Raw genomic sequence first — 13,814 nt, forward strand, 5'->3', positions numbered from 1 at the left:
TTTGCCATATGAGTTTACAAGGTAATGGAACAGTTAAACTTTGGAATGAGACTAAGTAAAAATTGGAATTACAAAATCCGTATTATTTATATATACAAGTAACAAGCACAGAAGAGGCAAATAGCTAAAAGCTCTGCCACCAACAATAATGATACCATCATGGAGCTCAGAATCATCAAGGAATTCTGGACTCGATCAGCTATCCAATCATACAATGTTCCAGGGCGTCCCATGAATTAAAAGAGCACGAATCTCGTATTCGCATATTCTTCAAAAATCTGGAGAACGAAATTTGTTACTGTGGTTGGAATCCATGGTAAGCGGAGAGTACGGCAAGGTGGACCCACCACAAAAAAAACAGGTAGGGATATGCAGTCCCCAGAAACTTTCTTAATATATGTTGTCGTTAGCTTGGCCTTACACAAGCCTCTCCAGCTATCGCTCCCTTCCCATCTCACCTCCTTTCTCCCCCACCCCCCTATAAAGTTGGCTTGCTTTATCTGCCTTTCTGTCTCGCTCACACCATCTCCCTCCTCCATCTTTCCCACTTTTCCCTTCTGGTCCCCATCCAAACCCCTCAAGAATGTCCAGCAGAAGGTCCAGGATCACCGAGGAGGAGATCAATGAGCTCATCTCCAAGCTCCAGTCTGTGCTCCCTGAGGCCCGCCGACGAGGTGCGAGCAGGGTAAGCTCCCAACTTAGCCCATTTGCCATCCCAACTCGATCGAGCTGGATGTGAAGTCTAATTAGAGTTCTAACCATATTTATATATGGGAAGCAGGCTTCGGCGTCGAAGCTCCTGAAGGAGACATGCAACTACATCAAAAGCCTCCACCGGGAGGTCGACGACCTCAGCGACCGCCTCTCGGACCTCATGGCCTCCATGGACACCAACAGCCCCCAGGCCGAGATCGTCCGGAGTCTCCTTCAGTCTTAAGTATCAGAGCTAGCCTTATTATCGCTATATCCTAATGTGCAACTTGGAAGCTTAGGACTAGACTAGATGTAGCATTAGGCGCTGCTTTTCTTTCTCTATTTCTTTCTTTTCCATGTACAATATTTCTTCGAGGTTTTTGGCTCGAGTTGTCTCCCCTAGCAACCGACCAACAACCGCTGCCGAGGAATCTCATGTAATCCATCCTGTTCTACTTCTCCTCCTCCTACTACTACTACTCGGTCCGTATGCTTTATTTTATTCTATTCTCACCTTCGTGGTTGCTTCTAATCTCCAAATCTATCCGCAGCCCATGTGAAATGGGTCTGCGATACATCCAACTGCAGAAAAAGCCGGTCTTCCCTTTGCGCTTAGACCGTTCCTGTGCACCCCCGGAACCGCCTAGCAAATGCGCTGCGACCAATGGGAGCCGATGGGTAGGGATAGGGTTGGGTCTCGGATGCGGATTAAGTGCTGCCGGCGGAGCAGCGCAATGGTGGATGGGTCCCACAAAGATGCCGATCGAGGAGCAGAGATCGGACGGCTGGCGGCGTTGGAGGACCGCAAACCCGGCGCGACGCGTCAGCGTCCCAGTGTACGAGCGTCAGAACCGTATGCCATTATCGTGGGGTCCACAATTATAATGTGGTCCCCACTGTCAATCGGCAGAGCTTTCTCGGCTCTCTCCCGCGGTCACAGAAAGTTTGTTGAGCGACGGTTGGACGGAAAACAGAGCAATAAAAGTTGCCCCTAAAAGAAGCAGACCTTCTTTCCACATATACCCCTGTAAAACTGAAGTATTACTCCAATAGCTGCACATACACTGTGTACTTTCCACAAAACGGAGGTGGGTAGAAAAGGAAGAAAAAAAATAAAACCTGAAAAAAGAGTTCCTGCTCCCTTCTACGGCCGTAACTCTGCGCGTTTCCGGACCGGACCTGCACGCGAAAAAGTCGAGTCGGCGTGGTTAATCGACGAGGTTATTATAAATAAAATTTTAAAGAAAAACAAAATTGACTGTCGTAACCCTACGAGGGAGGGTATTTAACGGAACCCTAGGGGTAGAATCGGTCTTTTGAGACGTACGAGGCGGTTGAGATTCTAGAAGGAGCTCAGAAATGTAAGGATTGACCGTATGAGGATTGAGGCGGTGCGTTTACTGTCGCCAAAAATAAAATAAAATAAAATAAAATAAAATAAAATAAATGGTTATTAAGACTGGAGACGTGTTAAATAAAATGGACCGATCGATTAAAAAAAGAAACAGATATATTTTAAAAAAAAAAAAAAAAATCTCCGATTGAAGACAGTTTCAAATGAGAACCAAAAATCGAAAACAAGACCGAATTGAGAACGGACCAATTCCGGGCTCTGCTATCAGAAGAGGGACGATCCGATCGCCGCTTTATTCCCGAGAGGGGAAGACGGCGGGCTTGGCCGCGAGCGCGAGCACAAGGTGGCGTCGACGTGGGTCCTGAGATGGAGCAGTGTGATCCGGTCCCTGGCGCTCCGCCGCTCCTCGCCCGTGATCCTCAGCTCCTCCTCCCTTATCCTCCTCACCTGGCTGTGCATCAGCGGCCGGCAGCTTGCCTCCGAAACTGCCGCCGTCGCCTTCGACTTCTCCTTCCCTTCCTCCATCACGATCACTGTCATGGCCCCCACCTACAGCAGCTAGGTTTTTTTTTTTTGGTTACACACCAGCTAGGGTTAGGTCTAGGGTTTTTTAGGGCCCAAAGAGGGGTCCGGCGAACGCCATTTATGGAAAGGAGAGTGGGAGGCGGAGGTTGAGAGGGTTTGGAATTCCTGATAAGCCACGCGGCGGAGTGTTACGTGTTGGGCATTTGAAGTGACACGTGGATGGGGGGGGGGGGTGGCGTTTCGAGTGGGCGGCGGGCGGCGGGGTCGGGGTCAAAGAAGATAGAGGTGGAGCGAGCTGGGTGAAGGACGCCGCCGCGTAGGCGGGTAACCGCGGGCCACGTCACGGCCGGGGGGAACCATCGAGGACACGCGGTCTCTGTATACGGTGGCCACTGGCCTCGCCCCTAGGATTCGGGTGGAATTAGGAGCCCTGCCACGGTTTACTTTGGCTCGTGCGGGGAAAAAAACTTTACTTTGATGTACTTTAATGTTCGTGCGGGCAAAACGCCAGCTACTGGAACAGAGAGAAATGTTTGTAACATGAATCCGAGTCACGGTTCCAGTAGGAACTTCTAAGTTCACCGGTCTTACCCCAGGAATCAGAGCTTCCATTATTCTCCCGAATACATTAGAATACTTGAAATAGAGATTCTCAAGGGCAAAGCCAGGCAAAACGTTTAGGCTCAATAGAATACATTACCACGTCTGTATTCTAAAGTTGTGCTTAATTCTTTCTGCAGTAACCATAGAAATTAACTGAATGTCTCACAAGTTACATTGTCTTTAGTCTTAAAAAAAATGGATGACATTTCAGATGGTATATCATAAATAGCATTCGGTGTCGGAGTGTGCATAATAACATTTCAGAGACCATTCAAATAATTATAAATTATTGGAGCAAAAGCCAATAATTTTCAATCTTGTGGTCAGTGGCTCGTGTTGAGGAAACATATGTCTGTTGCTGCCAAATCCCACATTTGGGTCGGGGAAGCTATTTTTCAACCAAATAGACACGAAGAAGCTATTTTTCAGTCAGAATCAAGGCATCGAGATGGAGAGTTCTGAAAGCTAGAATGGAATCTATAAAAAGCCTTGGTTGGAGTATTTTACGATGGAAATCCTCCGACGCTCAAATTAGTGAGGAGATGGAGAATAGACAGAGAGAGATTTTTTGAAAGCTTACTTTGAGATCCCTGCTCCCCTCTATTTGTAAAGGGGGAATTGGAGTCATGCACATTTAGAAGACTAATTGATTCCTGAATATTGCACGCGGATGAAGCTAGCGGTGATCGTCCTCATATTTGTGCTCGGATATAACTGTCGATCAGTTTCCACTTAGGGCATGATTTGATCTTAGTGAACTCTTTCCTTATCTGGGCTTTCCGTAGCTGTAGAGAGGGATGATCTCATTCCTAATTGAGATAATTGCCTTATGTGAAAAATCCTTCTCAAGTCGGTCATAGCCTACATCGACTACGGCCGAGGTTTGAACTGCCATCCACCAGGAGCAAGGGCTCTTGGAGCAGGCCAGTCGATTTGGATTTCCATGCCAAACTCCTTCAAATCGACCATTGCTGGCCTCTTGTTTCTGCATCCGACGAGGACCAAACCCTCTAATTCCTCGATTACGATTGAGGACGCGGCCGAGATAGTGGTCCACGACAACGTCCATGCTATATTATCAAAAAGGAGGTCCTTCCCTCACCTTATAATGGATGATATGATGATCATAGAATTTTACCGGTTGTAGGATTGTAGCCTAGCACAAGGGGAACTCAAGCAATCTCTATCTACTCATGAATTTAAGAAGATCTTAATTAAGAGAATTTTGTTTATGCTTCAATTGTTGATCAAAACAGTATATAGGGAAGTATTATATGTTTTAAGTGCGTTGGATCAAACTGAAGTCATGGGAGCCTCCTGGAGCTTCACTAAAAATCAAAGACTAGAATCCCATGTCATCCCAACTAAGAAAATTCTGCAAAAAAGAGCTTCTAGGATAATTATCCGCATGATGGTAGGATTAAGTTTGCCGTCAACAGACTAGAGAAGGAAATTAGCTGACCGTTTGATAACTTTTGACGGCGAGAAACCTACAATTGGATCTTCCAGTGTTCGCATTTGACTCGGGCACGATTTTTGAGAATTGGGACAGTCATAAGTGCTTGATCCTAATGTGGGATGGCACGGATGTCCAAGCCCATGTTAGAGCCTTGGTAGCCTTCCGAAGAAACTCTTATGAAGGTGACGTGGGCACAGTTGGATTCTTTTGAAGGCCTATACGCTGCCATCAAATCATTATAGGTACACCTAGATTTGGTATGACTTGGAGGCTTAGAAATTGCCCTCATCAGTGCTTCGCATGCCTCTGATTTGCAGCAATTCCCGTGGTTTGAGAAGATTTGGCTCTGAAAATGTTACACTTGGTACTCTTCATTTGGAAAGCCGCCATCCTTAGATCTTTGGCTTGCTCTGCATAACAAACTCCATGCAACAGAGAAATGGCTACAAAGAGATGAGAAATTAGCTATGGTTGTGTCCTATATGGCACACAAGTAGAATTTTATCAATCATTTGGTGAGCAAATGCCCCCATTGCTTGAAGTCTTTGGAACCTTATCAAAGAGCAATTGAATTTGAGAGGTCAATCTACATAACTTTTGGACTAATTGAAGGGGTAAAAAACTCTAATGTTTACTGAGAAAGGCGGGGGATCGATTGTGCATGCTAGGAATGCAAGAATCTTCACCAAAAGGACCTCCTCCATTTATTCAATTCTCAAAAAGGTGCTGCATACCTTTCACTCTTGGGAACGTTTATGTTCTAAAAAGATAAAAGACAATCATGAAAAGCTGTGGAGTTCGCTAGGATCCTTGATGCACCACTGTGTGAGCTGAATTGTGACCTCTGCATTCTGATTTGTGTAGCACTGTACCAATTGTTTTCTGTACTTCCCCTTTGTTCTCTTTTCTACTACTCATGTGCTCGTTTTAGTACATTCCTCTTCTGTCTTGTACATTGTCTGCTTTTTTGAGGGGAAGCTTCCATTTTCATCCAACTTTCATTAGGAAAAAAAAAAAAAAAAGGAGTTTCTACAAATCCTCCTTGGTGATCTGAGTTCTTTTTTCAATAGGCCTTCCTTCCTAGCTAAAAACTCATGATAAGATTGGCTCCAAGTAGAGATGATTTCATCTTCCAAGACCCCTTGAACTTCAAGTTGATGGGGCTTGGCTAGTGATGGTAGTTGGAGATCTTAGACCTCGTGGACAGAATAAGTTGTCAAATCTGATCACACGTTAAGTATAGGGCCAATCTTCATAACGGGAGTAGCTCTAGCTTCTTTTCAAGTTATATATGTTTATAAAGAGGAAATAATACTGTAGATCGGATGGCGACATATGTAGCTAATCATATAAGCTCGGTGTTATGGACGAATTTATCAGCTGTTCCCTATTGAATTCTCTAACATTTTATTTGCCGATTCCTATGGTTATTTTTATTCTAAATTGTGTTAGCTGGTAAATCCGATTTTACCAAAAAAAAAAAAAAAAAAAAAACTCAACACGGTAGGCATTGACTCCCAATTTCTTAAGGATTTTGTAAAATTCCATTTCCATCTAGTGCATCTTGTAGAACATTCCTGATGCAAATATTTCTGGTATCATTCCACCAGCATCGATCTGGTCTCATCCCTTGAACTGGATATCTCGTCATGTACAATTGACCTTCTACTAATAGTGCTTTGTCTCCTCTGCAATCTTCTTCCTACTTCATGGATGTCCGATGTGCCTGGTGAAGACTTCTTCTTCTTCTTCTTCACTAGCTAGCTCGAGTCCATTGCAACAAGAGGCATGATACAAGTTTAGTCAAAGTTTAGTCAAGTTTAGCATCTCCAGGAGCACTGCCGTAGGGACAAGATATCCATTATGCTACATCGAAGGATCTGATCGGTGAATCCAATGAGAGTTAATCATATTTGTTGGCCATAATCTAGAAGAGGAGCAGGGGCCAACACTGCCGAAGGTGTAGTTTGCAGTGAAGAACGTTTTGTGCGCCTTATTTTAATCAGCCACAGCAAGACATGTTATCCATCTTTAATCCTCGGTCATGGCATGGGTATTCATGATCTTTTGACGAGAAGGAAATAGGATCAAGAAGGCTTTGTATCCATACTCTACTGGGTTCCAAAAATGTCCAATATCGCTGCACCGGCTGAAGCAACCTCTACGCTTAAACTGAGCAGACTTCTTTTTCACAAGTGAGGGCGGTGAGTATCTGAAGCCAGCAAAGTTACTGTTGTTCAACCACCTTTGAGGTTGGTAGAGAGGGAAGAAAAATGGAGGTTTGAAGAGGTCAGTCCAAGATCCCAGAGAAGGTATGAAGCTGTAGTATTCTTGGATCTATCAAAGCTAAACTAAAGCCCTAGACAACAAATATAAGCTAAATCCAGATACCCTAGTTGAGATGATGGATTAATTCTTTGTCAAAAAAGAAAAAAAGGAGAGAAGGTAGATTAATTCATCAACAAGAACAAAAAAATACAAAATTTGCTCCAAAATATATAGCACTAAACTATAAACACTACATATATATCATTCTTTGTATAGTAGTGTACCCTGCTACGTTACCCAATAATCTCTTCAGAATTGTTGGAAAGCTGGTATTCTAGTGCCAAAAACGGCAGCTAGGTAGCTTCTTAAGGACTGCAATGGTTTATAAACCCAAAAATTTAAGACAAAAAGGATGGATGGTTGGCATTGCAAGCAGCGAAGGTGTAAAACTATCTACAACTACATGCAACGTCTCAACCATTGCATGTCACAGAGTGAAGGTAGGCATCATGCACGGTTTGTTTCAAACACATGAGAACTTCCAAAAACCGTCTTCCAGACTCAACCCATCTCATCTCCCTCTCCCGATTCCTTCCATGTCGACACTCCGGTCATCCCCTTCTGCAACCAGACCGATCACCCCAAAATTAGCATCAAGTCGGCCCGCTTCTACTCCCACAGCTACCACGCCATCAACGCCACCAACATGTTCGACATAACGATCCACGCGCTCCGGGACCGCGTCGCCATCATCAAAGCCAGGGCCGACGCGCGCTGTCCCGGAGCCAGACGTGGAACACGGTGGTGGTCAATGGCATCCACGACTGCCTCGGGTTATACGACGACGCGCTGGATGAGGTGAACTAAGGGGTGCAGGCTTTCGTGGCGCGCGACCGGAGGACGTTCGAGACCAGGCTCAGCGCGGTGATCACCATGTTCGGCACCTGCGACGACGCCTTCATGGGGAGTCTTAAGCCGTGGGCGAAGCAGAACGACCGGCGGACGAACATGGCGAGCAACTGCATCGCCATTGGCCAATTCTCCTTTAAATAAAAGATTTTGAGGGGTGGGGAAGCAGGGTCCATGTCCTTCGTTTAGCTCTTCCACAAGTCTTAGGAGTGCTCCTTGTGACTGGAGAGGGGATGTTAATTTATATATTTGTGCAATTAAGGAAATGGAAGGAAATGGTTGGGATTTGTGGGATTGACTTGGAGATGTGGATCATGGGTGGGTTTTTATATGTTGTGTTCTTTTGCTCCTGCGTCCTCAGTTTATTTAATTTGCAATGGTAATAGATGTTTTCCGATTATGGGAGGGTGCAGCCACTTCCCATCGCCAGCTATAAACATCTCCTGCATCAATCAATATGTAAGTCTCATGGAAGTATCGATAAATTAAATTAATATGTAATTTTCTGGATTTAAGTGGTGGCGCCAAGAATGGTTAACATAACTATTGCCGCTAGCTTTTTGGCCAAGATGGGATCAGTTGAAGATGGGATATAGTTGGCATTGGATGGCGATATCTTGATCTGCAAAATAAGTCCCTGATCAGAGTTTTACTTCAACAAAAATTTTCTGATGCTTAAATCAAAAAATAGAAAAATAAAAGAGAAAGATCGAGTACTGGGAGAGAAGTAAGAGCATACCCAATAGGTCTCCTTTGGCCCTCTATTTATAGATGGAGGAGGAGGTGCCATAAGAAAAAGGGAGAAACGAATTATTATTCATACCTTATCGAGTGAGATATGCCTATTATTTCTTGCCATATCTGGCAAGATATATTTGTTACCTCCTGCTTTATCAAGAATATTAGATCGGATCTGATCGGCATCTAGTCGATTTGGAGATGATCAACCTATATTTAGTCAGCATCTAACCGATCTGGAGATTGTTGATCATCTAATCGATATTGATCAATCTGAAAATGGTCGAATGTAGTCAGCATCTGATTGATCTGGAGATGGTCGGATTTGATCATCGTCTGGCCAATCTAGATATGATCAATTTAGATCTGATTGGTATCTAACCGATATGAAGATTATCAGATCTAATCGGCATCGACCAATCTGGAGATGGTCATCCTGAAACTAGTCAGCATCTAGTCAATTTAGAGATGATCAGTCTGGATCTAATCCGTGTCTAACTGATATGGAGATCGTTAGATCCGATCGACATCGGCTGATCTAGAAATGGTTGGATCTGGTTGGTGTCTGTTCGATCTGAAAATGATCAGATTTCTTCGGCATTTGACCGATCTGGAGATAGTCGGTCTGGATTTGATCGGTATCTAGCTAATCTGGAGATGATCAGTTTGGATCTGATCGACATCTGGTCCGATCTGATATTTAAGACCTTGGCCTTTGGGTGCTCAGCCTTTTGAATCTCGATTTTTGGGTATTTGGTCTTTGAGAGCTCGGCCTTCACCTCGATTTCAGGCTTGATGGCTTAGCCTCAGGCTTCGTAGCTTGGCTTCGAGCATCATCTCGATCTCAGCCTCAAGCTTGATAGTTTGGTCATTGGCATCACCTCAATCTTGATACCTCATAGATCTGCTGATCTGAGAGAAAGAAGCAAAATAATGGATGAGAGCTTGAGAGTCTCTCATCATAAAATCCTGGGCTATGAGAGTTTTTTTCTTTTTAGAATCTATCCCCCTGGGATCTCCTTGTCCGATTTATATAAACGAGGAAGCATAGATCCATCATAATTCAAGAGCAGAGATCAAAGGATTCTCGTAACTTCTTTTTCTATCTGGATTGGAATATATTCTGATTTCCTTTCTTATTTGGACCCTATTAAAAATTCAAAATTTGAATTTAAATCTTTTCTTATCACATATCCATTCATAACTAATGAGCTGATTCCATACATATATCAATAACCAATGATGAATGCCAATGGTTGGAAAGGGAATTAGCGTGGCCACATGGTGTAGCCCGTTCTGAACTTGTTTCCTATTGATTTTATCTTTCATGCACTACATGAACCAATTTGAAGCAACAAATCATTATAAACTAGCAAAAGGGATAAATGACACATGCTAAGAAATAAAACAAAAAGAAAATGAAAACCAAATTTGTAAAAACTAAGGGCACGTTTTATACTAAAAATTCTAATTCAATGTCTTAAAGTAGTAATCGCTTAAGAATGCCACTGGTAGAGAAAAAAGATTATTTGGAAAACAACTAAACATTGAAGATCTATAATCTAAATAATCTTATTCTTTGCCAAATCTTCATTTAATATCTAGATTCTCTTCATTTTTTTTTTTTTTAAGATAAAAGTCACAAACTATTGGGCTCATGGATTTGTATTGAATCCTTTAAGTTCTTAAAAATGTGAGATGCTTCCAATAGAACATACAAAAGTCACTCCAAGCTTTTTCCTAGAAGTCATCCCAATTCACGAGACTTACTACAGGGTCCAGAAAGAGCAGATGTACATAGTCTTACCTCATGTGCGCTTCTATGTTTTAACCTTGCACGCTCAATTTATAATAGAACAATCTTATTATTGCACTAGAGCCCACCCTCTTTACTTAGGTTACAATAAGAAAATGCCTTTCTATCTTTCATACGTAGTACCAGATTAAAGTTTCACCTTCCTCTGCTTAAAATTCAAATGAAAACTTTAACAGCCTACTTCAATCTCAAAATTGAAAGTATGCTTGGAATGTTTCAATTCTTCTTGCAGTCAATAAGAAGATACGGCATTTAAGCCTCACAGCACTTGTATGTGTCCTGTTTTGAAGACTGACAATAGCAACTCTAAGGCTAGAGAAATCTATCGAAAATTCTTATATTCCTTTCATTGTTGCCGGACACTCCGGTGTTAGATTGAGGTTGATAAAGCCAAGATAATCATAAGTCCAATCTAATGTGTGATGAAGACTCGATTTTGTGGATGCTGCAGCTTTTTGATTAGTAGATGGATCTAAAAAAAAGTTCTTTCGTCAAAGTTTTTACAGTGAGAGATCATCTGACACTCAATTCAGTCAAAATATAAAGAATAATAGAAGAGAGAGTGAGAGAGAGTTATTGAATTAGTTACCTGATGGCCGTCTTTTTATCCTTATTTATAAAGAGAATTTGGTAGGTGTTACAGAGATGAATGGGATGTGTATAGCTATATGGCAATAATATAATTATATTTAACCGTACAGCAATGACTTTCTATATTCTCGTAGTTATAGTCACTTTAAATATGCGATGATGATCGAGCGAACATAACTACCACTATTATTTTTTGGGTTGACATGATTATTTTTTCAATTCGTTCATATCCAAGATGAATGAGATTAGACATTGTCAAAATAGCTTCACTTCGATTATTACTAAGATCAAATAAAATATCCACCACATCACCATCAAATTAAATAGCCCCCGGAGAGATACCATTGCAAGGCAGACTCCTATAAAATAAGAACAGAGGCCATGGGGAGCAAACATTGCTTTTTTATAATTTCTTGAAGCAAAACCAGCGCCCCACACAAGAAATATAAACTTAATTTGCTCCTAAATAAATGGTATTAATTAAACCACGCGCTCGTATACTAGATGCCATGCTTATTGTTGGCTTCTTCATCAGACAGTATACCAGGTAAAATATACCAACCCTAAAATATTGTAAGCCATAAAAGATGGATGGTTAGCATTTCAAGTAGTCAAAGTCAACGTGTTAGCCATTTGCATGTCACAGAGTAAATATAGGTACCTGGGAGGTCGGAGAGGGGGGTGCCGGGAGTTGGGATGAAGGAGAGAGAGGAAGTTAGCGCGCTCCATGGGCATCGCAGTTTCAAACCTGAGGCCTTCCAACTATCTCGCCTTGTAAACCATGGGTTCTGGGGAATGGTATACACTTGTACAGTTCGCAAACGTTCCTTTTTTTTCTTTTTTTTTTCTTTGACAGAAATGTCAAACCTGTGGCTGTGTATAATACTCCTTTTATCATTAAAAAAAAAAAAAAAAAAAACAAAAAAAAAAACAAAAAGAAAAGGAAAGTTGACCATTTTAAACCTCCCCTCCCCTCCTCTTATATCCTCCCCCTCTCCCACTCCTTCCATTCTCCTCTGGCCTCACTTCACCCTGTCTGCAACCATGAGGCCAGGAAGCACCCTCCTCCTCCTCATCCTCGCCATCTCCTCCGCCGTCCTCACCCTCGCCTCCTCCACCACCGTCCTCAAAGTCAGCCACCACCACAAGCCCCTCCCCCTTGTCGACCCTCGCATCGTCACCTTCTGCAACCAGACGAACCACCCCGAAATCTGCATCAAGTCGGCCCGCCTCTACGGCGCCAAGTTGAGGGTCATCGACGCCACCAACGTCTTCAACATGCTGATCGAAGCTCTCCAAGACCGCACCCATGTCATCATCGCCAGGACCAAAGCCATGGCCAAGACCCAGACGTCCGACCAGGTGCTCACTTGCATCGAATCCTGCCTCGAATACTACAACGACGCCATGGACTACACCAAGGAAGGGGTGGATGCCTTCGTCGCAGGCGACGTGGGGACGTTCATCACCAGACTCAGCGCGGCCATCACCATGTTCAGCACTTGCAACGACGGCTTCGTAGACTTCTCCATTCCTAACCCGCTGGAAGAACAAAATGACCGGTTGATGAACATGGCCGGCAACTGCATCGCCATCGGCAAATTGAACTTTAAAGGTGCGTATTAAGGGAGGGAGGGGAAGCGGTTTGTTTTCTCTCTTCCGAAAGTATTAGAGAGTGCTGCTTGTTTTGAAGAGGGTGGATCATGGGTGGGTCTTCACGTTGTGTTCTTTTTTCTTGCGCGTTTCCTCTTTTAAATTGAATGCAATGGTTAAGGGTGTCTCCGGATTATGGCAGGGCAATTGCTTCCCATGATCATAAATTTCTCCTCCATCAATCAATATATATGTATCAATAACCTTATGAGTCTCGTAATAATCAACTGTCATGATGATCGAATGCATTTACTGCTCTCTGTGTTTTTTTTTTTCTCTGAGCTATAATTCTGTTTCAAATATGTGCACTGCTAATTTCTTGGCCCAAGGATGTGTAGGCAGCTATGAGATGCCTGTTGCTTGGACATCAAAATATTGGCGGTTTAACTTTGGTCCCATTGGTGCCTGTAACTTTTGGTGTAAGGTGGTGGTAGGATGGTCTTTTTCTCACATAAGAAATTCAAAACAAAATTAAGAACCACATGCTCCAGCAAGTGATGAAGAAAAAACATTTACACAGTTATTAGTTCAGACTTCTGAAATATTTTTGTAAGCGTTTTTTTTTTTTTCCAATGTGCCCTGCAATAGGCTACAATAGCTTGTCATCAAGCTATGGAGATTGCTTCGATCCATCCTGATGCATGGGAGCCCGCCACACCAAAAACAAGCCTTGGTCTCGTTGAAATAGCTATTTGTAGAGAAGCTGAAACTAACATTTGTTTTATTGATATGCAAATAATATCCATCATTAAATGCAGATATACCAGCTTGTTTAGCTGCCTTTGGTTCAATGCGGTCAACCTCTTCAGATCAGGCATCTTGGATAGCTTTGCCTGGCGTTTATAAGGTCGGAGATCCATTCTAGTTCTTCTTCTTATCAGAAGATCTTTGTTACCCAACTAGAATTAACAATGCGGGTCAGGTCCCACGGACGATCTTAAAGGAAACAACATGGGCACATGAATGGATTGAAAGAGACCCTAAGATTAGGACATTGGTCACCACATACCTGGGGACCTCAGGTCTCAATCCCACCTGCTGCACGCACCCCAGCAGACCGAGCATATAACCATTCAACACCTAACCATGACCTAAACAAAAAATATACACCTCAAAGAATATCTATTCGGTTAAAACTCAGTGATATTTCCACCCTTGCTACAAACAAAACCCAGACGGTTTACTGATTATGCTATTTTCCCAGC

At 42.9% G+C, this 13,814-nt stretch overlaps 2 protein-coding genes and 1 long non-coding RNA gene across 3 annotated transcripts; 2 read left to right on the plus strand and 1 right to left on the minus strand.

Annotated features, from left to right (window-relative positions):
- Positions 1 to 445: 445 nt before the first annotated feature.
- On the plus strand, positions 446 to 1,172 carry LOC105056552 (transcription factor ILI5). The gene is made up of 2 exons (XM_010938773.4): positions 446 to 685; positions 782 to 1,172. Exons 1-2 carry the CDS (start codon positions 584 to 586, stop codon positions 935 to 937), a joined length of 258 nt encoding a protein of 85 aa, XP_010937075.1. The 5' UTR covers positions 446 to 583; the 3' UTR covers positions 938 to 1,172.
- A 498-nt stretch (positions 1,173 to 1,670) lies between these two features.
- On the minus strand, positions 1,671 to 3,301 carry LOC105056551 (uncharacterized). The gene is made up of 2 exons (XR_012136498.1): positions 2,294 to 3,301; positions 1,671 to 1,872 (listed from the first exon to the last, which is right to left on the minus strand). It is a non-coding gene; the product is annotated as an uncharacterized lncRNA (long non-coding RNA).
- An 8,625-nt stretch (positions 3,302 to 11,926) lies between these two features.
- Positions 11,927 to 12,857, plus strand: LOC105056736 (putative pectinesterase/pectinesterase inhibitor 26). The gene has a single exon (XM_010939045.3). It carries the CDS (start codon positions 12,001 to 12,003, stop codon positions 12,580 to 12,582), a length of 582 nt encoding a protein of 193 aa, XP_010937347.3. The 5' UTR covers positions 11,927 to 12,000; the 3' UTR covers positions 12,583 to 12,857.
- Positions 12,858 to 13,814: the final 957 nt, after the last annotated feature.

This window comes from Elaeis guineensis, chromosome 13 (genome assembly GCF_000442705.2).
Source record: "Elaeis guineensis isolate ETL-2024a chromosome 13, EG11, whole genome shotgun sequence".
Lineage (NCBI taxonomy): Eukaryota > Viridiplantae > Streptophyta > Magnoliopsida > Arecales > Arecaceae > Elaeis > Elaeis guineensis.

Excerpts from the sequence above, each read along its gene's own strand:
- LOC105056552 (XM_010938773.4), top strand. The coding sequence starts at position 584 with ATGTCCAGCAGAAGGTCCAGGATCACCGAGGAGGAGATCAATGAGCTC. Across the intron at positions 686-781 it reads GCCGACGAGGTGCGAGCAGG|GCTTCGGCGTCGAAGCTCCT; the intron begins GTAAGCTCCCAA and ends TATGGGAAGCAG.
- LOC105056736 (XM_010939045.3), top strand. The coding sequence starts at position 12,001 with ATGAGGCCAGGAAGCACCCTCCTCCTCCTCATCCTCGCCATCTCCTCC.